We start from the raw sequence: 21,323 nt of genomic DNA, 5'->3' as shown, positions 1-21,323 counted from the left end.
ATCTTATTGTTGCAGCTCACTGGGGTCTTGGATCACATTCTTGTCTCCTCTCATGGGTGCATTTGATCATGTGTGCTGTCCGTGTCCTCATTCCAAGTCCAAGATGACAGGGGCCAAGCACAGAAGCCTCTCTGTACCCCCCAACAGACCCTGAAAATGACAAATACATGCTGAATGTTAAAACAGCGAGTGTTTGAATCTAAATACAGAGAAAGTGGTTCTGTAATCAGACTGCCTGGGTCTGAGTCCTGCCCCATCTCTTACCAGCCGTGTGGCCTGGGGCAAGTTGGTTAACCACTCCAGGCCTCAGTGTTCTCATCTGTAAAGTGCAAATATAAATACCCATTTCTTCAGGTGGTTGTGAGGATCGAATGAAATCATCCCCGTAAAGTGCTAGCACAGACGCAGTGCATGTTAGCCAGTTTTGACATTACTGTATCATCATGATCTACAGGCAGACTAGACTGATGCAAATGAAGGTTTGCTAGAGTGGAGGTTCCTCGTGTGGTACCCGGCCAGAGCTGGAGCCAAGGTCGGTGGGTGGCCAGGATGGAGCTGGGGGTGGAGAGCGGGGGAAGGGGGCCGTTGGAGGCCCTCAGTGGGTAAAAGGAGGGGAGGGAGGCTGTTCCCAGTACAAACTTCCGGTAACAGCCTGCTTGTGAGGTTTTTTCCTAAAAAAACAAATTCAGATTCCTAATCAGTCCCCGTGAACGCATTTTCCCCTACCCAGGGAGCTTGAGAAACACTGACAAATCCTTACTTTTCAAATCTCCTTCGTCTAGATTCTTTGAGGACTTTGAAGTTCATCTAAACATTATTTCAGAACTTACGTGGTTTACTGAATAATAATTTTTCCTTATGACATTCTTGCTGATGTGTAAGAATATACCCTCATTGTGTCAGGGGCACTTCCAGGTCTGGGGTGGTGGTTTCTGGCTTGTCAGCGAGCCGCCCCACTCACTCTGGGCTGGGGGGGGGACACACCCAGCCTTGGGGTCTTTTGTTTCCCCGGAGTGCCGCACCGCCCGCCCCTCCCATCTCTTGAGCACACTCAGTGACTCTTGTTCAGAAGGAACCACAGCGCGGGTTACCCGAGTCGTCCTGTCTGCGTCCCGCACAGTGTCTGGGCACTGCTATGATGTCGGCTTCCTCCCTCCGTCCCACCAAAGCTTTCGACTGTCTTTCACTTCCAGTCCTGTTCAGCCTCCAAGGCTCCTCTGACTCCGTGTGTTCCATATTTTAATACGCTCGGCTTCTCTCAGGGCAACACTGCCGTCGTCTCCATGTGTCTTGCTATTTTCACTCAGACTTCAGGTGAAGTTTAAGCAAGCACACTGAGCAGCGAAAGCAATGGCTTAGAGGAATCAGGGAAGTGTAGGGTGTCGGGGTTTGTCTGGTTTTATTCGGGGGTTAGTTAATGAACTGAGCTGGTTGTTAAACCAGCTGTCATTACCCCCAGGAATGTCATTTTGTGGGTAGGGAAGTTGCTGTCTAGAGCAACGCGGCATCGCGACAAGTCCTCCAGGATTCAGAACCTGCTTCCATCCGCAGTCCTGGCACACACTCAAAGAAAGCTGCAAAAATGGAAAAGGTCCATTCCGCTAGGGGAAATATGTTGATTACACTGCCTGCCTGGTCATCTTGGTCCACCCTTTCTCTCCCATGTGGAGTGTTTTTTCCTTATTTTTACAAAGAGTGAGATTTCCAATTCAGTGTTCTGAGAAGGTGTCTCAAATTTAAACTGCTGGTAGAAGTCTTATAATTATTTCAAGTGGAAAACACACTCGATACTTTCACTTGTCATATGTAAAACCACTTGAATACATTCTGCTCTCTGCATTATATCTGTAAGAATCTGAGTTTTCAAATGCATTTAGTGGTCAACCTTAGTTTTGTTTTCAGGCCAATTGCTTAGAATCTGGTTTGTCTGGAGTATTATGTATCTAAAGCCTCCAGTTAAGAATCTTGTAGTGTCATAAGATCACCGAGCCGCTATGGGGGAAGCTTCGGATTAGAACATCTAAATTCATCTCAGCTCAAGTGCCTTTTTTATGAGGCACTCTTAATTTCTTGAAGTAATCAGTTATCCCCGGGCTCTCCCTTCAGTAATCTGATGCATCCTGCCCAAGTACATAAAGACCAGTAATTTTAGTAAAATTCCTCCCAGCAATGGTATTTAAAACCCACCCTAATGAGACATTTATTCTTGAAGCATTTCCTTATCCATCACCTGCTTGCTTCACAGAGTAGATTGCAAAGTATGTTTCATTTGGAATTCCCAGGCAGCTCGGAAAAGCTGGCAATGTGGCTGGTTCTGTTTTTCCAAGGTGTGTTCTGCACCCGGGTGTCGCCGCGTTCAGCTGTTCACACACACTTAAGTGAGGCAAGTGAAATTTTCCCACTTAAATTGGGGGACACTAGTGGAAGTAGTCTCCTCTCTCCCAGAGAGAAGGCTGAAGCTGTAAAATTATCACTCAATGTCTCCTAGGTTTGCCCATTTCAAAAAGTTCTGACACATCCTCAGTCGTTTCCACCCACCTGGCCCCAACTGAAGAAGTGGACCCAGTGCCCTGCTATCAGCAGGCATCAGTTTTACAGGCTCTCTCCTTTCGTTTCCCACCACCCTAGTGGTTTCCCCTGCCTTCCCGAAGCTCCCTCTGCATCTAGTTTCCCAAGTGTTGCTGGAAACAGATTGAATAGCATTGAATTAAGCTCTTGCTTCTCTTTGCTGCGTTGCACTTTCCAGCTCGTCGAGCACAGCTCATTTTCCTGCTGCTCTTTACATTTCAGGGGTCCTAACGATGCCTCCGTTTCCTTTTTGCTGATATCCGTGTTTCTTAGAAAAACTCTGACAGTGACTTGTTTGTGTCTATACAGTAGATGGCTTTTCAAAATCAGAGAACTTAAGAAATTTCCTTAATCAGTAAGGCATGATTTTAAAAGGGACAGGATTTTAAATGATCTCATTTGCCGGATGGAGAAACTCAGGCATTGACAAGAATCACGTCTAATCAGAGCCTCACTACAAACTTTCTTAACCTGGAACTATCAATTTAATAATGATTTTCACATCCATTTTCTTACATTTATGCATCTTACATCAACGTAATATTCTTGAAAGCACCAAGAGTATTTGCCTGCGTGTTGGCAGTAGAGAAACTGTGGCAGAGTAAGCAAATTCTCCAGGTGGCAAGCAGATCGGCTGAGATGCCATGGTTCTTCCTCTGGCCCTACACTTGCACATGACACTGTGACTTAAGTTAACTTTTATTACAGGGTCGTATATATTAGGGGCCAAATGTAGAAACTGGCCTGTGTTTTATGAAGGTTATCAATTACCAATGAATTTAGCTATGAAGTATTTTTAATAAAAAACAGCTTCAACTTGCTTTAAATTTTTTAAAACTTGAATAATATTTCAGTGACTCTCTTACTAACTTGTTTTTGAACAAGTTAATAAATCAAGCTTTAACTTATGATGGAGAATACATTCGCTGGTTTGTATATTTGCAAGAGAATGTCTTACCTATGTACTCGTTGTGCAGAGTAAAGAAGTACTTTTGTGAGCGTTGACTAAGGTTAGCCATGGACCTTTTATTTTTCATTGAAGTGGCATGTGGGCATTTGTTTTGTTTCTTAAGGTTTCATATCTCATCCTGGCAGGGAAGTGGTGTACGACCAATACCTCTGTGAAACTGTGACCCATATGCCCATTGCCAGCTGGTGCCTCCAAAGCTTGGTTCCCTAGGAAAGAGATGAAATACTACCCCGCTGCCCAGAGCGCTTGGCCACTCACTCTGACCACACAGCCCAATGCTTTTGTCCACAAAGAGCAGTCATTTTCCTAAAATAATCATATAATGTACACACTATTTGATCACTAAGATGCTGGTATTGTAGTAAGCTAAACTCTAAGCCAAGGCAGCAGCATAAATCTTACCTGGCTGTCCCAGACCTGACCGCAGGTAGGGCCTCACATAGCATTACCTTTATGGAACCCCAAGTGAAATTTCAGGATGGCGTGTTCACACGCGCTTGACAGAGCTGCCAGCTCAGGTGAAGCAGCAGGAGAAGAAGGTAGCAGCCCTTGCGTGGAGAATGGGTCAGGACTAGAGGCTGGACGACCACGAACCTGGTGTTCCAGGCAGGACAAGACAGGGGGGTCCGAACGGTGCCGCGGCCCCCCTCCCCCCTCTGTCTGCCCCGTTGAGCTCAATCTCCGCCGGGCACTGAGGACCCTCGGGCCTCAGAAGACCCGGTCAGCCTAGCCTGTGCCTCCTCAGAGACCAGCTTCTCTGAGGGGTCCCAGGTGGCTGAGTCAGAAAGATCTGGGCAGAAGGGGACTGGCCCAAGGTTAAAGTCCAGACTCCTGCCTCCAGGCCAGGCTCTCACTGTGGACCTGTCGCTTCTCTCCAGCTCAGATTCCACATCAGACAAAGCAGGTGTAATCAAAGGAACCCACACGGAGTCACTGTGAGGATTCAGGTGAAGTGCTGTGGAAGGGTAAGGTGGATTCCTCCATGGTTCTGTGGTCACAGACCATCAGTTAAGCGCTCAAATGTCGGCTGGAGGAAGCAGTGTCTCTGCAGCAGCCCCTGCCCCGGATACGACAGCACGGAGGGTTAGGAAAGGCCCCGGATTGGACCGGAACATGCCTCTCAGTCTGCTGGTTCTGGTCTGCGTCGGGGGCCACCTAGAATAAGTCGAATCCCCTTTTCCTAAGAAAGCCCATCCTGGGGTGACAGTGTCTCGTGGTGGCAGATGGCACTGACTGCGTGGTGAAGAAAGCCTGGGAGACAGGCCTGCGCCCTGGAACAGCCCTACCCGAGGCCGTCCTCACGGGAATTTGGGCCTTCGCCTCCCTTGGAAACTGACTCAGACAAACCACATTCACAAAAGACTGGGGCATCCAAAACGGCTGGAAGTTCGTTTGAAAACAAGGACAGGTACTTACGTTTGCTTTCTCTTCCTGTTGGCGAGTTTAGAGGAAGCAAATCACATGTGGTTGAGTGGGTGAGGAATCAGGAGAAGGATTGGTTAGATAATCACAGGGACCCTTGTCACCCAGGCGTGCAGGCCTGGGGCACCCCCTCCGCCCTGAGACTGGACGGGCACTGGACGGGCATCTCCTCCAGGGCCCCTCCTTCCTGCCATCTCACCTCACAGCAGGCCAGCTCCCTTCACACGGACACATTCTTTCCTTAGTTTCTACCTCAGTCAGATGACGGTCTGGTCTGTTTTGTACTGATCTTTATAATTTAACCTGCAAAGGACAGTGTAATCTCTGAAGTCCTAGCAGGGAGTGGGAAAGAGTACCGCAGCTTCCCCGGTACCATGTACGTCATTCAACTGGCATTTGATTAGACACAGACTCGGGACAGCTCATATATACCATTATTTTGTTTTTAACTCCTCTCTTTTTGTGTATTTGAAAACTTTTTATTTTGAGATAATTATAGATTGACATAACAATAGAGAAAAATCTTGTGTACCCTTTACCCAATTCCATCCACTGGTAGCATCTTGCAAAGCTACAGCATGACAACAACCAAGGTATTAACACTGATGCATTCAAGAACCAGAAGATTTCCATTACCACAGGGTCCCTTTACAGCCACAACTCCCATTTCCTCCTTAAAATCTGGCAACCACTAATCTGTTCTCCATTTCCATAGTTTTGTCGTTTCCGGAACGTTGTATAAGCGGAATGATACAGTATGTAACCACTGAGGACTGGCTTTTTTCACACAGCGTATTTCACTGGAGATTCATCCAGGCCCCTGTGTGTCAGTAGTTCATGGTGTGGGGCTTCCCTGGTGGCGCAGTGGTTAAGAATCCGCCTGCCAATTCAGGGGACACGGGTTCGAGCCCTGGTCCAGGAAGATCCCACATGCCGCGGGGCAACTAAGCCCGTGAGCCACACCTACTGAGCCTGCGCTCAGAGCCCGCAAGCCACAACTACTGAGCCCGCGTGCCACAACTACTGAAGCCTGCGCACCTAGAGCCCGTGCTCCGCAACAAGAGAAGCCACCGCAACGAGAAAGCCGCGCACCGCAGCGAAGAGTAGCCCCCGCTCGCCGCAACTAAAGAAAGCCTGCGCGCAGCAACGAAGACCTAATGCAGCTAAAAATAAATAAATTAAATAAATTAATTTAAAAAAAAATAGTTCATGGTGTGGCTGGACCACAGTTTGTTTAACATTCTCCTGTGGAAGGACATCTGTTGTTCCCAGTTTTTGGTTATTACAAATAAAGCTGCTATGAACATTCACGTACAGATTTTTGTGTGACAATAAGTTTCCATTTCTCTGGGATAAATGCCTAAGAACATAATTGTTGGGTCATATGTAGTTCCATGTTCAGCTTTTTAAGAAACTGCCAAGCTGTTTCCCAGAGTGGCTGTACCAGTTTTGTGTTCCCACTAGCAACGTATGTGTGATCTACTTTCTCTGCATCCTCACCAGCATTTGATGTTATTACTGTTATCTAACTTAGCCATTCTGATAGGTGTGGAGTGACTCACTGTGGTTTTAATTTGCATTTTCCTAATGGCTAGTGATGCTGAACATTTTAATGTGCTTATTTGTCATCCACATGTCCTCTTTAGTGAAATGTCTCTTCATGTTTTTGCCCATTTTCTAATTGGATTGTTTGGGGGTTTTACTGTTGAGTTTTGAGTATTCTTTCTATATTTTATATATTTAGATACTAGTCCTTTGTCAGATATGTGGTTTCCAAATGTTTTCTGCCAGTCTATAGCTTTTCTTTTTGTCCTCTTAACAGGGTCTTGGACTTGAGGATATGGGGAGGGGGAGGGGTAAGATGTGACAGGGTGAGAGAGTGGCATGGACATATATACACTACCAAATGTAAAATAGCTAGCTAGTGGGAAGCAGCCGCATAGCACAGGGAGATCAGCTAGGTGCCTTGTGACCACCTAGAGGGGTGGGATAGGGAGGGTGGGAGGGAGGGAGATGCAAGAGGGAAGAGATATGGGAACATATGTATATGTATACCTGATTCACTTTGTTATAAAGCAGAAACTAACACACCATTGTAAAGCAATTATACTCCAATAAGGATGTTTAAAAAAAAAAAAGTTTTTAAATTTTCAATAAAAATCCAATTTATCCAATCCAATTTAAATTTTCCTTTTTATGGATTGTACTCTTGGTATCAAGTATAAGAACGCTTTGCCTTGCCATGGGTCCTGAAGATTTTCTCCTATTTTTTTCTAACAATTTGATAGCTTTACATTTAAGTCCATGGTCCATTCTGAGTTAATTTTTATATAAGGTGTGAGAATTAAAGTAAGGTTCTTTTTTTTTTTTTCCTATGCATGTCCAGTTGCTCCAGCACCACTTGTTTTTTGTTTGTTTGTTTGTTTGTTTCAATAACAATGGCTGGCATTTATTAGTCATTTACAATGTATCTGGCACTTTTCTAATGTACAGTTTTCAGAAGTGTCCTATGAGTTAGATTCTATTATTACCATGATTTTACAGGTAAGGAAACTGAAAGGTAGATGGAATAAACTGTACAAAGTCCAATGGCAGATGATCATCAGAGCCCATGTTTCTAGCCTATGTGCTCTACTATCTCCCATATAGAATATTTTACCTTCTCTAGTATTAAGATATTTTATGATAATTTTAGATTTTAAAAGTTTCCCCAATGATAATTTACTTTTTCACACCGAGAGATCTGTTCCAGTTTGCAGCAATCTAGTCAATAATTCAAAATTTTCATTATTGAATCTTGGGGCAGCACCACTTGTTGAAAAGACTATCCTTCCTCTGTTGAACTACTTTTTGCACCTTTGTCAAAAATCAGTTGGGCGTATTTGTGTAAGTCTGTTTTGAGGTTCTCTGTTTTGTCCAGTTGATCTGTATCTCTCTCCCTCTGCCAATACCACATAGTCTTGATTCTGGTAGCTATATAATGTCAACTGGAAAAAAAGTGCACAACCTAAAAGTTGAGAGTTTTATGTTTTATTTGGGGGCTTTACTGAGGACTATAGCCTGGGAGACAGCCTCTCAGACAGCTCTGAGGGACTGTTCCAAAGAGGTAAGGGAGGCACTGGATATAATAGGAGCTTTTGCTGGGGAGGAGAATGTAGTCGAACATCAAAAGATTACTACTAATCACAAAAAAAACCAAAAAAACGGACATCTCAAGTTAATGACTTCAGTGCTTTTCAGTGTATGGGAAGATGCAAGAGGCTGGGCTCATTGAAATTACCGTTTTGATATTCATCTTAACTATCTAGGGCCAGTACCCCGTTTTTTTCCATCCTGAATTCCCCTCGGGGTGCACCAGCACGGGTGGCTGCAGTGGCTGATGGCTTTATGGCCACAGCATGCTTTGTTTGCTGAAATGGCAGACGGCATTCTTTGCCTACAATAATAAGTCTTGAAATCAGGTAGACTGATTCCTCCCACTTTATTCTTCTTTTTCAAAATTGTCTTAGCTATTCTAGTTCCTTTGCCCCTTCCGTATAAATTTTAGAGTAGTCTTGTACCCATCTACAGAAAAATCTTGCTGCGATTTTTATAGAAATTACATTAAACTTGTATATCAACTTGGGGAGAATTGACATTTTAACTAAGTTGGGTTTCTAATTCATGAACAAGTTAATGTCTTTCCATTTATTTAGACCTCCTTTGATTTCTTTCTTTAGTGTTTTGTAGTTCTCAGCATACAAGTCCTATACATGTTTTGTTAGATTTACACCTAAATATTTCTTATTTTATTGTGTGTGTGTGTGTATAAGCAATTGTAAATTATATTGTATTTTTAATCAGAGTCTTAATTTAAGACTAATATGTAGAAATTGATTTTTGTATGTTTATCTTATATCCTGTGACCTTGCTGAACTCACTTATTAGTTCTTCGAGTTTTGGGAGGTCAATTCCTTGGGATTTTCTACGTAGACAATCATGTCATCTGCAAATAAAGACAATTCTATTTCTTCCTTTCTGATCTGTACGCTTCCTATTTCCTTTTTTGCCTTCTTGCTCTATCTAGAACTTATAGCACTAAGAATGGTGAGAGTAGAAATCCTTCCCTTGTTCCCAGTCTTAGGGGGAAGGCATCCAGTCTTTCACCATTAAGTATAATGTTAAATACAGGTTTTCTATAGATGTTCTTTATCAAATACCCCCCATTCCTATCCTTTTGAGTTTTTGGTCATGAACGGATATTGAATTTTGTCATGCTTTTTCTTCATCCATTAATATAATCATGTGATTTTTTTTTCTTCATAAGCCTGTTAATCTTGTGGATTACAATGATTAAATTTTAAATACTGAACCAGACTTGCATCACTAGAACAAGCCCCACTTGGTCATTGTATATAATTTTTTTAGCATATTGATCTATTGGTCTATTCTATTTGCCTATATTTTGTTAAGGATTTTTTTTCATTTGCCTTTAACTTGGTTGTTAAGGATTTTTGCATCTTTATTTATGACGGATATTTGTCTGTATTCTTTTTATAAAAGTACTATCATTGCCTGGTTTCGGTACCAGGGTAATACCAGCTTCATAAAATGAATTAGGAATTATTTCTTCCTCTTCCGTTTTTGGAGAACATTGTGTAGAATTGGTGTTAACTTTTTAAAAAGTTTGGTAGAATTCTCCAGTGAAACCATGTGGGCCTGGAGACTTCTTTGGGGGAATTTTTAAATTAGGAATTCAATTTTCTTAATAATTATAGGATTATTCAAGTCATCTGAGAGGCTTTGTGTTTTTTATCTAAGTTGTCAAATTTATGTACAGTTGCTCATAGTAATCCCTATTATCCTTTTTTTTTTCATTTTTTAAAAATCTTTTATCTATATAAGTGTGAACTCTGCCTGTGTGGATTTCTACCTGATAATCCATTAATATCAACATTTATTTTCATGCTCACATTGTCCCCATTTGGCCAGTGGAAACCCCACCAAGTTAGCTCTCATGCATTATATAATTTAATTGTGCATTATTTGTTACGAAAAAATTGAACTAATATATCTTTTCAAACAGTGAAAAAGAACAAAAAGTGACAAGGGCCTAAGAGAAGACAGTGGCAAGTAGAAAAGAAATTTAGAAGTATATAGGTGGCAAAATTGTGATGATTAACTTGGTATGGGCCTATTATCCTTTTGATGTCTGCAGGTCTGTAGTGATATCTCCTGTTTCATTCCTGATATCAGTAATTTGTGTCTTCTTTTTCTTTGTCAGTCTTGCTACAGGTTTGACAATTTCATTAATCTTTTCAAAGAATCAGCTTTTAGTTTTACCAATTTTCTCTGTTGTTTCTCCGTTTTCCTTTTCATCAATATCTGCTCTTCTCTTTATTATTGCCTTCCTTTTGTTTGCTTTGGGTTTACTTTTCTATGTTCTTGAGACTTCCTGTTTTTTTAATTTGTTTCAAGAATGTTTGTGATTGCTCACTGAAGCCTTTTCATGATGGTTGCTTTAAAATTTTTTCAGACAATTCTAGCATCTCTGTATCTTGATGTTGGCATCTCTTGATTGTCTCTTAATTCAGTTTGAGAGCACGCTGGTTCCTGGTATGATGAATGAGTTTTTATTTAAACCCAGATATTTTGGATACTATGTTATGAAACTTTTGTCTTATATTAAACCTTCTCTTTTACCTGGCTTCTTCTGACACTGCTCTGGCAGAGGAGCAGGGGCTCCTCCTCATTACTGTTAGGTGTGAGTAGAAGTCCAGGTTCTGCGGTCGGCCTCTGTTGACACCCCAGGGAGCGGGGGAGGAGACTCCTTGTTACTGCAGGACAGGGGTGGGAGTTCTCCATCCCTGCTAGGCCGCCACTAACACCTCCCCGACTGGAAGAGGTGGTAAGAATGCCTTGTGACTGCCCCCCCACGTGGCCTCCCCGACACCACAGGAACAGGGTGAAACGTGGCAATGGTGAACGTCTTGAGTCTCCACCAGGCCTCCTCTGACACCGTCCCTGGTTGGGGGGGAGGGACATCTCATTACTGCAGAGTGGGGGTGGAAGTCCAGGCTCTCCACCTGGTCTCTACTCTCCCCTCGGGGTAGGGGGGCTTCATTACCACCCAGCAGGTGGTAATGAAACTCCCCCTCCCTACTTGTCCCTCTCTGATATCACCCCAGTGGGGGTCACTGGGGTGCCTCATCACAGCCTGGTAAGGGCAGCAGTCTCAGCGCCCTGATGCCCTTTCTGGTGTGGTTGTGAGTGGGATGACGGTGTTTTCTCCGGTGTTTGGTTAGTGTCTAAAAGTTCCATCATGCTGGGCTCCCCGTTTCGTGGTTCTTTGGCTAGACGGAGTAGGCTTTGGGGGACTTTTTTTGTCTTCACCATGCTTGTTTCTGGGTTGCTGGCTTCTTCAGCGCCAAGTCTGGAATCTCTAAGGCAAAAAGTAAACCCAGGGGACTCACCACCTTTTATTCCTTGTGTTTCAGGATACCCAGCCAGTCTGCCCCCTCCTCTCCGTCTCTCAGGGTCTCATATTTATTTTGTACATAATGTCCAGTGTTTTTGGTTGTACTTAGGGGGAAGAACAGGGAAAAATATGTCCACTCCATCTTCCCAGAAGCAAAACAGTTCTTCTCTTTTTTGCTGAGTCTTCTTATTGACTGTAAACTGCGTAAGAAGAACAAGCCTATAATATACAGTTTTGTATCTATCCTCTGTAAGGCCTGTGCACATGGAGGTGCTTAGTAGTTATTTGTAGACTGGCTGATTTGGCTGTTCACGTGGCACCTTGACCTCACAGAAAAAAACATTCTGAGAACTGTACCTAGGAGAGACCATTCAACAGCATCTTGTTGAACCTCTTCCCACCTGTGGCTGCGGAAGTGTTCATTAGGTGCCCAGCTTCCTAAAGAGGTGGGTTGGCATTTTCCCTTTCATCTTCACGGAGGTTGTGAGCGGAGGTTGTGAGCGGAGGTTGTGAGCGGAGGGCAGACGGCCCTGGAGAACCCCTTTGAAATGCAAACCCACGAGCCGCTGCTGTTGGGCTAAGGTCTTCCCATTTCATGAGGTGCCCACTTGGGGAGCCGCCCTCTGGGAACTTGCAGCGAGGGAGGGGTCCAGAGCACTCACCCCGTGTCTCCTTTGAAACAGGAGGACCATGACACTATGGAAGCTGATCTGGACAAAGATGAACTGATCCAGCCCCAGCTTGGAGAGCTCTCAGGCGAGAAGCTTCTGACCACGGAGTACTTGGGAGTAAGTACCGTGCGAAGCGGGTGGGGACCCCGAAATAGAAAGGAGAGATGGACCATTGATGGACTTAGCATTTGCAGTAACACATAAGGGTTTGGTTTGGTCTGTTATGACACTGTGTTTATGAGAAGGTATGTGTTAGCTCGCTTCCAGGGGCCCTGAAGTGCACAGCGGCCCTAGTTACTATCCTAAAGAGACCCGCTGGTGAACAGAAGGCGGTTAGAGTATACCTAAAAGGCACACTCCAGAGCCTTCGTAACATCTGAGGGTAAGCCCATCCTTCGTAGTAATCATCTACCCGTCCCGCGTCTTGGTTTTCTTGTGCCTTATCCGTGAGAAGGGAAGACTGCTGCCGGTTTGTCAGTCGTCAGCACACAGGTGATGGCTGAAGCCATCTGAGCAGGTGAGGTCGCCCACTGAGGGAGGCGGAGGGTGGAGAGGGAGGGAGGGCGCGGCCGAGGGCAGGGGGTGAGCCATCAAGTCAGGCGCAGGAGAAGGAAGACGGGCCCCTGAGAAGGACAGAAAGTGAACAGTCAGAGAGGCTTGCGGAGAACCAGGAGAAAGCAGTGCCACGGAAACCAGGAGGGAGGGGTGTTTCCGGATGGCCTGAGTGGTCAGGCAAAGCACCAAGAGGCCTGTGGAGTCACACGTCTGTGAGGGGCCATAATCTGAACTCCCCGACGACCCCGATGCTCCGGGAACGCCTTGCTACCACCCACCAGCTAGATAGGGAAGGGTGTGAATTGGGGGAGCTGCCGACTGGCTGGGAGAGGACGGCGGCGTCGGGGGCCCAGGTGTCTCGTGGAACCTTGATCAGAGAACACATGGGTGAGCAGGTGGGATGCTGCCGGGTAAGGTTTCTGAAGGGAGGAGCAATTGCACAGGATGAGGCCAGTTCAGACTGAAGCCCCCTGACAGATGGCTGAGCACATAGGAGTGAAGGCCATTGGTATTAAAAGGAGCTCCTGGAATTTTGAAGCTGGTGGTTGACTGGGTCAGTTACATGGACCCTGAAATCTCGTCAGATTGGGCAGGTCGGTGTTGGAGCTGGGAGCCAGACTCTCAACAATTGAAGCAAAGACAGTGACTTGGGAAGGAAAAAGGTGGCGGGTGCAGGTGGCGTGAGCCTTTCCAGGGGCAGGTGGAAGCAGAAAGCACCTGTCGATTCCCATTGCTGCCCCGTCCAGGCCCTCATCACCTCACCCTGGGCACTGGTCTCCCTGGTCACCTGGGCCTGGTCTTCCTCATTGTTCAACGAGTTTCCAGGGGCCCCAGGCTGGAGTCAGTATATGCTGGCAGAACTTGAAGTTGGAGGACAGCCAAGGGCCCAGTCATGGGGACGTTGTCGGTGAGGGTTTTGGAGTTTACTCTGCATGAGCTGGGAAGTTGTTGGAGGGCGCAGAGCAGGGGAGTACTCAGTTTGACTTACGTTTTACTATATTAACTTCTATTTTCACTCTGGCTGCTTTGTGGAGAATAGACTGTATGGGGCAAGAGTTAAAGAAGGGAAGTGACTTAGGAGCCTGTGTGACCACCAGCCCCCAGTCATGGACAAGTGCCTGAAGCCCGCCATTGTCCCCAGAAACAACTCAGGGATCAAAGGAACCTAACTGACTGCGGAGCCTCCATTACGTTAAGTCAAGTGGGGAGGTAGGTGCTTGAGAAGGGACGGAAGTGAGGCCATCCGGGTTCCAAACTGCTGATGGAAGTCTTGAGCCCTGACTAGGCCTTTGCTTCCCTTTGGAAGAACACTGGATTTGTCAGGGAAGGACTGAGCTCCATTTGACAGGACGTGCATTTTTTTTTTCAATTTATTTATTTTTTATTTTATTTATTTGTGTCTGCGTTGGGTCTTCGTTGCTGCGTGTGGGCTTTCTCTAGTTGTGGCGAGCGGGGGCGACTCTTCGTTGTGGTGTGCGGGCTTCTCATTGTGGTGGCTTCTCTTGTTGCAGAGCACGGGCTCTAGGCGTGCGGGCTTCAGTAGTTGTGGCTCGTGGGCTCTAGAGCGCAGGCTCAGTAGTTGTGGCACCCCGGCTTAGTTGCTCCGCGGCGTGTGGGATCTTCCCAGACCAGGACTCAAACCCGTGTCCCCTGCACTGGCAGGCAGATTCTTAACCACTGCGCCACCAGCGAAGCCCTGGACGTGCATTTTTAAAAACAAGATTCTCATGCTTCATGGGCAGGTGGTGAGGAAAACAGAAGGCAAGTTGGCGGGGCTTCTCTGGAGGGTGGTGGCAAAGCTTCGAGAACTCAGCCCTGAGATGCTGGGACTTTCCCACAGACACCACTGCACAAGCACGCGAGGGTCAGCAAGGATGTTCAGACAGAAACCCCAGTACAGCCCCTCCGCTAAATAGCTTTTAGCACCTCTGCACAGTGAAATGCCACGGGTGAGATCTTATGCTGATATGGTGAAGATTTTTAACAGCAACAACGAAAACAAGACACTGAACATGCTGGAACTACCACTTTAATCTTGCAGGTTGGTGAGGCACAAAGGGACAGAGCTTTCAAATCAACCAATAATCCAGCTTAATGGTGTCATTTTACCATAGCCTGCAGTTCTAAATCTCCTTAATGCATAGGTATTGTTCTTTTACCAGAAGGAAGTATTTAGAAAAGTTCTACACATGCTTGTTTATCTCATTGGTGTCAGTTACTTTTCGGTGGCAATGTAAGTGGTAAGAATGAAGTACAGAAAGAATTCGTTTTAGGGATGTGAAGACCAAGGTTATTAGTTTCCTAGGGCTGCAGTAACAAATTACCATAAACTGGATGGCTTAAAACCACAGAAATGTATTCTTTCACCGTTCTGGAGGCCAGAAGTCCACAATCAAGTTATCAGCACAACCGCACTCCCTCCGAAGGCTCTAGGGGAGAATCTTTCTTGGTCTTGCACCTTCTGGCGGCTCCAGACCCTCCTTGGCTTGTGGCTGTGGAACTCCGGACTCTGCCTCCTTCTCCAGTGACTTTCTCCTCTTCTCTTTGTGTTCTCTTGTCTCTTATGACACTCTTCACTGGATTTAGGATAATCTAGGATGATCTCTTCATGTCAAGATCCCTAATGTAACTACATCTGCAAAGACTGTTTATCCAAATCAGGCCACGTTCACAGGTTCCCAGGGTTAGTACATGGACAGATCTGTTGGGGGCCACCATTCGACCCACTAGACCAGGTCACCATAGGATCTCATGTGGAAACACTTTAAAGTTTTATTAGAAAACTTACTGTTGAGCAGTAATCACTGAGGTTATAGGTACACTCCCCATTTTGCTGTCTTTGTTCATTAGACTCCTCAGCTGCCCTCAGTCACCCAGTCTTTTTTTTTTTTTTTAATTAATTAATTAATTTTATTTTTGGCTGCGTTGGGTCTTTGTTGCTTTGCTCGGGCTTTCTCTAGTTGCGGCGAGCAGGGGCTACTCTTCATTGCGGTGCGTGGGCTTCTCATTGCGGTGGCTTCTCTTGTTGCAGAGCATGGGCTCTAGGCGGGCTAGGTGGGCTCAGTAGTTGTGGCGCATGGGCTTAGTTGCTCCGCGGCATGTGGGATCTTCCCGGACCAGGGATCGAACCTGTGTCCCCTGCATTGGCACACGGATTCTTAACCACTGCACCACCAGGGAAGCCCAGTCACCCAGTCTTGATTTGAAATTGACAGCCGGCCAGTGCTATGAGCTCACCTCACCTGCCCACCTTTGGCTCTGGTGGTTCACACGGGGGTTGTGCACTCATACCTGCTAACTGCTTGTGTCAAACGAGGGAACCTGCCAGAGATAGAAGGCGTTGCATTTCACTAGGGAATGGGCACCCCAAAAATCACAATTCACGCCTCCCATTCTGATGTACTAGGTAGATTGTAGATTTTTCAAGATCAGTGGAAAGCTGTTGACTTTTAGAAACTTGTATTCAAAAATTTTTCATTGAACCTGTGCCATTTGCCTAACACACAGCAGAATGCTGGCAAAGTTTCTCAAGCTGTGATCTTCCAGAAGTTTACAGAAGATGACACAGAGCAGATAAAACTATGCTGTTGATGAGGGATGGAGGGTCAGGGGGTTGACGGGTATCATCCTGTGATGTCAGAGCTGGCCATTGAAGGTGGGTTAAAATAGAGTCTAGGCCCCAGCCCTGACCTCCTTACCATAATCCCAGGAGCGGTTATTGTACACACCAGTGATTTAAAAACTATAATACTAGTTAGGGCGTGAGGGGGGAGGTGCAGTGAGGGCAGCCTGCCAGGGTGTCGAGGGGATGGAAGGGAGCCCTTCCCAGGATGCCTGGACCTGTGGCTCCCCGCTTGCTGGACATTGACGGTCACCCTGCGCCCTGCAAGGCCACACTCGCTGCCTGTCCTCACCCCGCCAAGTTCAAGCAGATGGTGCCTGCGCACTGCAGAGCCCGGGCCATGAAGAAGCTGACGACCACAGGGAGCTCAGGGAAAGCTTGGGCAGAACAAGCCGCTTTTCCTGGCCTTGCCTGAGAGCGGTGGTGGTCACATCAAATGTATCCGTTCACTCATAATTCTGGTGAAAAACAGCACCCTTTTGTGTTTCTTCTTCAGGCCGTGATCAGCAGCAGGTCAAGACTGATGACTTGCCAACTTCTTGCTTGGTTATTTCTAAATTTTTTAGAATCGTCCATATTATGCCGAATAATCACTTAGTTCTTCCTAAAAAGAGTGCCCTGACTTAAATATCTTCAATACCCTGGGTAAAGGAGTGTAGATATTTATCATAGGATCTCAGTTTTTTTGTTTTTATTTTGAAGTTTAAACTTATTGTTCAGTTACCTTTCACAACAGTCATAGGCGTGCCTTAAATCAGTTGGGCTCACGTCCTGGGCCAAGTCCTGTGCTGATTGCTTCACATATCTGATTCCATTTATTTCATCCTCCCAACAAAGGATGGGGTAAATTCTGCTCGTATTGCGTGTCATGGATGAGGACGCTAAGGCTGAGAGGGCTGAGGAGCACATTCTCAGGTGTTATCTGAGCCTGCTTGCTCTTTACCACTAAGCTCTGTTGCCTTCCGGGAGAACTGTTGATTTTCCAGTGAATTCTGTTCCGTATTTGAAAGTTTAGAGTCTCCAACTGTGTGAAATATTCAAAATTACTATATGGTCTAATCTTTAAGCATAGACTCAGTTTGGAGGGGGAATGCCTGGTGTCAATGCTAATCACTCCCTTTCCACACTTTCTTTTCTGCCAAGTTGGTTTAGAGATCTCCTAAAGAGCTGGTTAAAGCAGGGGTCCTGGCCCAACCTCCAGACAGTCTGAGTGTGTGGACCTGGCCCCAGGAATCTGCATCTTTATTACACCCCTCAGTGGTTCTAAAGCCAGCATCTGGGCCATGGAAACATTGCCACGTGGGCAGACCTCAAGGTTAACGGGGCCTCAGCACGGGAAGTGGGTGCAGCTGGCCAGGGGGCAGGGCCAGCCCGCCGGAGACAGGGAAGAAGTTTGGACGCCTGCAGCTGACCCTGTTTTACTCGCAGTGAAAACCAAAACCAGAGAAGGAAGGGCCTCAGTTTCCAATTTTTCCTTTTTTTTTTTTTTCAAATTTGTCTCCACTTTGGGGTTTTTTTCTAATCACTTTTCAACCAATTATTCGTGCTCTGCCTGACTCTGATGATTGAAAAGTCACTTGGAACTAACTAAAAAGTCCATATTCCTATGTGTGAAAACACAACCAAACAAGCAGGGGGAAGAATCCCCAACCCCCAAAGATTCCAAATCCTTTTCTTTTTCAGTTTGTTTCTGGGATTCTTTTTTCTGATTGCAAAAGAAATACATGCTTATTACTGAAAAGTCAAAAGTAAGCACAGCATAAACAACCACCATAATAATTCTGTCCACCCAGAGATAACCACTGTTCCCTCTATTTTCCTTTCATTTATCTCTGTATCTCATCTTTCCTTTGTCAGTTGGTATTGAGCTCATCTGCAAGTAGCAGGGAATCCAGCCTTATCAGACCCTAGGCTCGTCTCTTGCCTTCTTTCACCCAGCCCGTCAAAAGGGAAGATTCAGGTTTTGTGGGCCCTCCAGTTTACAGGGTTTTGCAGGCCTTCTTTAAAACAACGGAATACAAGGTTTAGGTATAAAAGTGAATACGTAGAATGAGACTAAGAAAAATAAATCACAGTCAAATTCAAATTTTAAGAACTGACAGATCGATAACCAGTAAGGACCTACTGTATAACACAGGGAACTATACTCAATATCTTGTAATAACCTATAATGGAAAAGAATCTGAAAAAGAATAGATATATGTATAACTGAATCACTTTGCTGTGCACCTGAAACTAACACAACATGGTAAATCAACTATAGTTCAATTTTTTTAAAAAAAAGATAAAGGGAAAAAAGAAAGAACTGACAGGTATAACAAACAGAAAAATAATGTTTTATTGACTAGCTGCTTGCCACGTGCTTCATAGTTTTCTTTCCGGATATTTTTTGTTTTATACTCTTTGATTGCCTCTACATATGTGACAACGAGTTTGTAATATTTTCTGCAGAGAAAGAAAAGAAAATTAGTCCTTCCTGTAATGTATTTGATCAGCTTTGTTTCTTATTATTGATAGATTTGAAAATTTTCTTTTGGCCTCACATTTAGCTTTATGGTAATGCTGTGTAAATTTTTAGGATTGTTGTTAAATTTGAGAAAACCATCCTCAAACTTCTTTCATAAAGAAACTGGAAGATTTGGGGGCATTTCAAGTTTTCTTGTGCACTGACTCTTCATAAATTCTCTGATGATGTGTGGAATTCCTAGAAGCCACTTCCACACCAGGGCAGCTAGAGATGGTTTGGCTATGCACAGAAGTGACTGGGAATCATATTTCCCACTAGACTCAAATTAAAGGTAACCTGGATTCACCGTCCTTTTAGCTAAGTTCTAAATTGACTTTGGCCATTCCAACACCATGAGGGGGAGTATGGCAAGGGAAGTGAGAGTAGAAAGAAACAGCAGTTTTAAGTGACTGCAATTGAAACATGCTACTTCTGCAAATTTTACAAAAACCATATGAGCACATTGCCAGGGCTCTTTCCGGGGCTGTGAAGCTTTGGTTTCATTAGCTCCACGGGAGCTCTGCCTGGTGCATTGGCCCTTCATTCACATGCTTGTTGCCTCTTGGTCATAAGACGATGGATGCAGCTCTTGGCACAAATCATGATAAAGTCAGGAGGAAGTCAAGCGTGCAGGCCAGCCAAATCCACCCCCTCTACAGTGCTTTTCCCAAAGCTACTTCTGGCGTCCCCCGCTTACTTCTTTTTTTTTTTTTTTTAATTGGAGTATAATTGCTTTACAATGGTGTGTTAGTTTCTGCTTTATAACAAAGTGAATCAGCTATACATATACGTATATCACCATATCTCCTCCCTCTTGCGTCTTCCTCCCACCCTCCCTCCCCACTTACTTCTTACTGGTCAGAACTGGGCCACATGGCCCCTAGCTGCAAGAGAGTCTGGAAAGGTGTTTTTAAGTAGATGCATTTCTGGGCCCACAAAATCAGAGGGCTCTTGGTCAAGAAAGAGGGAATGAGTATTAGGTGGCCAGCTAGCAGTGTCTCCTTCAGCTTCCAGGTTGTTTTCCATGTGTATAGATGGACATATTGTGTGCCTGTATTTTCTTACAAAACTTCATACTGCTCTATAGCATGTCATAATTGCTTTGATTCACCAATACTCAAAAACTAGTAAATAGGAAATTTTTTACCTAAATTGACATGTTGACCATCTTTTACTACAGAATAAATTATGTTCAGCTAAATCATACGCTGCATTTTTTTCTAATTGTGGTTAAACATGCTGTATTTTTTTAGTAGCAGAACCTTTTTTCAAACAGCATCTCCATCCGTAACACAGATGGAAGCTGAGTTCCTTTGATGAGTAGGGTGGTTGTCAGGAACCCTTCCTCTTCTCTCCCAACAACCCCTGAAGCATTTCCGTGGAAATAGCACGTTGTTGGTAGATACACTTTAAGAACTTTCCAGCCCAAAAAGCCTCCTTTGCAAAGTGAGGTGCCCAGAGAGGGCCCTGGAGCCCTTGTGGACCCCTCCGTGGCTCCCCACATGCACAGTGGTTTGTGAGGTGAACAGGAAACAAGCCCTCTGGAAAGAGCTGCTCTGAGACACCGAGCGCCTAACACAGTCGTTCTGGGCCCTCACACCAACCCTGTTCACCTGAGACCTTTCCTCAGGCCTTCTGACGACACACCGGATGGTTCTGCCCACAGGCCTGACCCAGTTTCCTCATCCACTGGAGAGGACAAATACCACCCACCTTAGATTGTTTCTTAGGCCTGTGAAGTTTTAGGGAGATGGTGTGGCTGACAGGGTTTTCCAAAGGCTGAAACACTCTCAAATATGTGCTGTGTTCTCTCTCCTCTAGGAAGGAGTTGGGAGGGACCGTGGAACAGGGAGGAGGCAGGGGGCGTGGGGGGCTAGCAACCCACATACTCGCTGTCTCCCTCTCCAGCGCTTAAGACTGAGCCTTCCTATCCTAGCCCTCTGTGGAAGGACCCGGGTGTCTGACTGGCATAATGGAGGGGGAAAGAGAAGCCCCGGGTGGTCCTAAGGTACTGTTGAATATTGGCCTGAAGGAACCTGCTCTGGTGATGGGGGCGGACATGTGAATTTGACCCTAGGTACTAGACGGGGACAGCGGGACAGAAGGGAAGTCGGGGGAGAAGCAGACAGCAGTATTAAGTGATGGCAGTTAAAATAGCCTTCTTTTGCAAATTTCACAAGAGATATTAAGAGAGGTGAAACTGCATATTCGTTCTTATTTGGGAAGCTTAATTATGTTCCATTTCCTCCAAGAGGGTAGGGGCCTCCCCCCTCCTCTCTCCTGCCTTTCTCCCCTTCACACCCCCTTCCCTCTCCCCCCACCCACTCACCAACCCCTCCAGCTGGTAGCTTTCCCCCACAGCACAGGTGAGGCCTAGCGATGCTCTCCCAGAGGAAATGGGCCTTTTTTTTTCTTCTTCCTACCTCAAATACTAGATAAACCCAAATAACTTTTAAGTAAAATCAGGAAATCAAAGACGTAATTCCAATTAAAAATTTTTCTTTAACTTTTTATTTGGAAATAATTACAGATTCACGGGAAGTTGAAAAAGT

General features: G+C 45.3%; 1 protein-coding gene across 1 annotated transcript in view; it reads left to right on the top strand.

Annotated features, from left to right (window-relative positions):
* The window catches only part of ARMC9 (armadillo repeat containing 9), a 152,218-nt gene that overhangs the window by 108,652 nt on the left and 22,243 nt on the right, over positions 1 to 21,323 (top strand). Inside the window, 1 exon segment of the mRNA XM_082396418.1 lies at positions 12,101 to 12,205. Coding sequence (XP_082252544.1) covers positions 12,101 to 12,205 — 105 coding nt within the window.

The sequence above is a fragment of the Balaenoptera borealis genome (assembly GCF_965194805.1).
Source record: "Balaenoptera borealis genome assembly, chromosome: 6".
NCBI classification, from domain to species: domain Eukaryota; kingdom Metazoa; phylum Chordata; class Mammalia; order Artiodactyla; family Balaenopteridae; genus Balaenoptera; species Balaenoptera borealis.
Note: the sequence above shows the minus strand (reverse complement) of the source record. Positions and strands in the feature narration are given on the sequence as shown.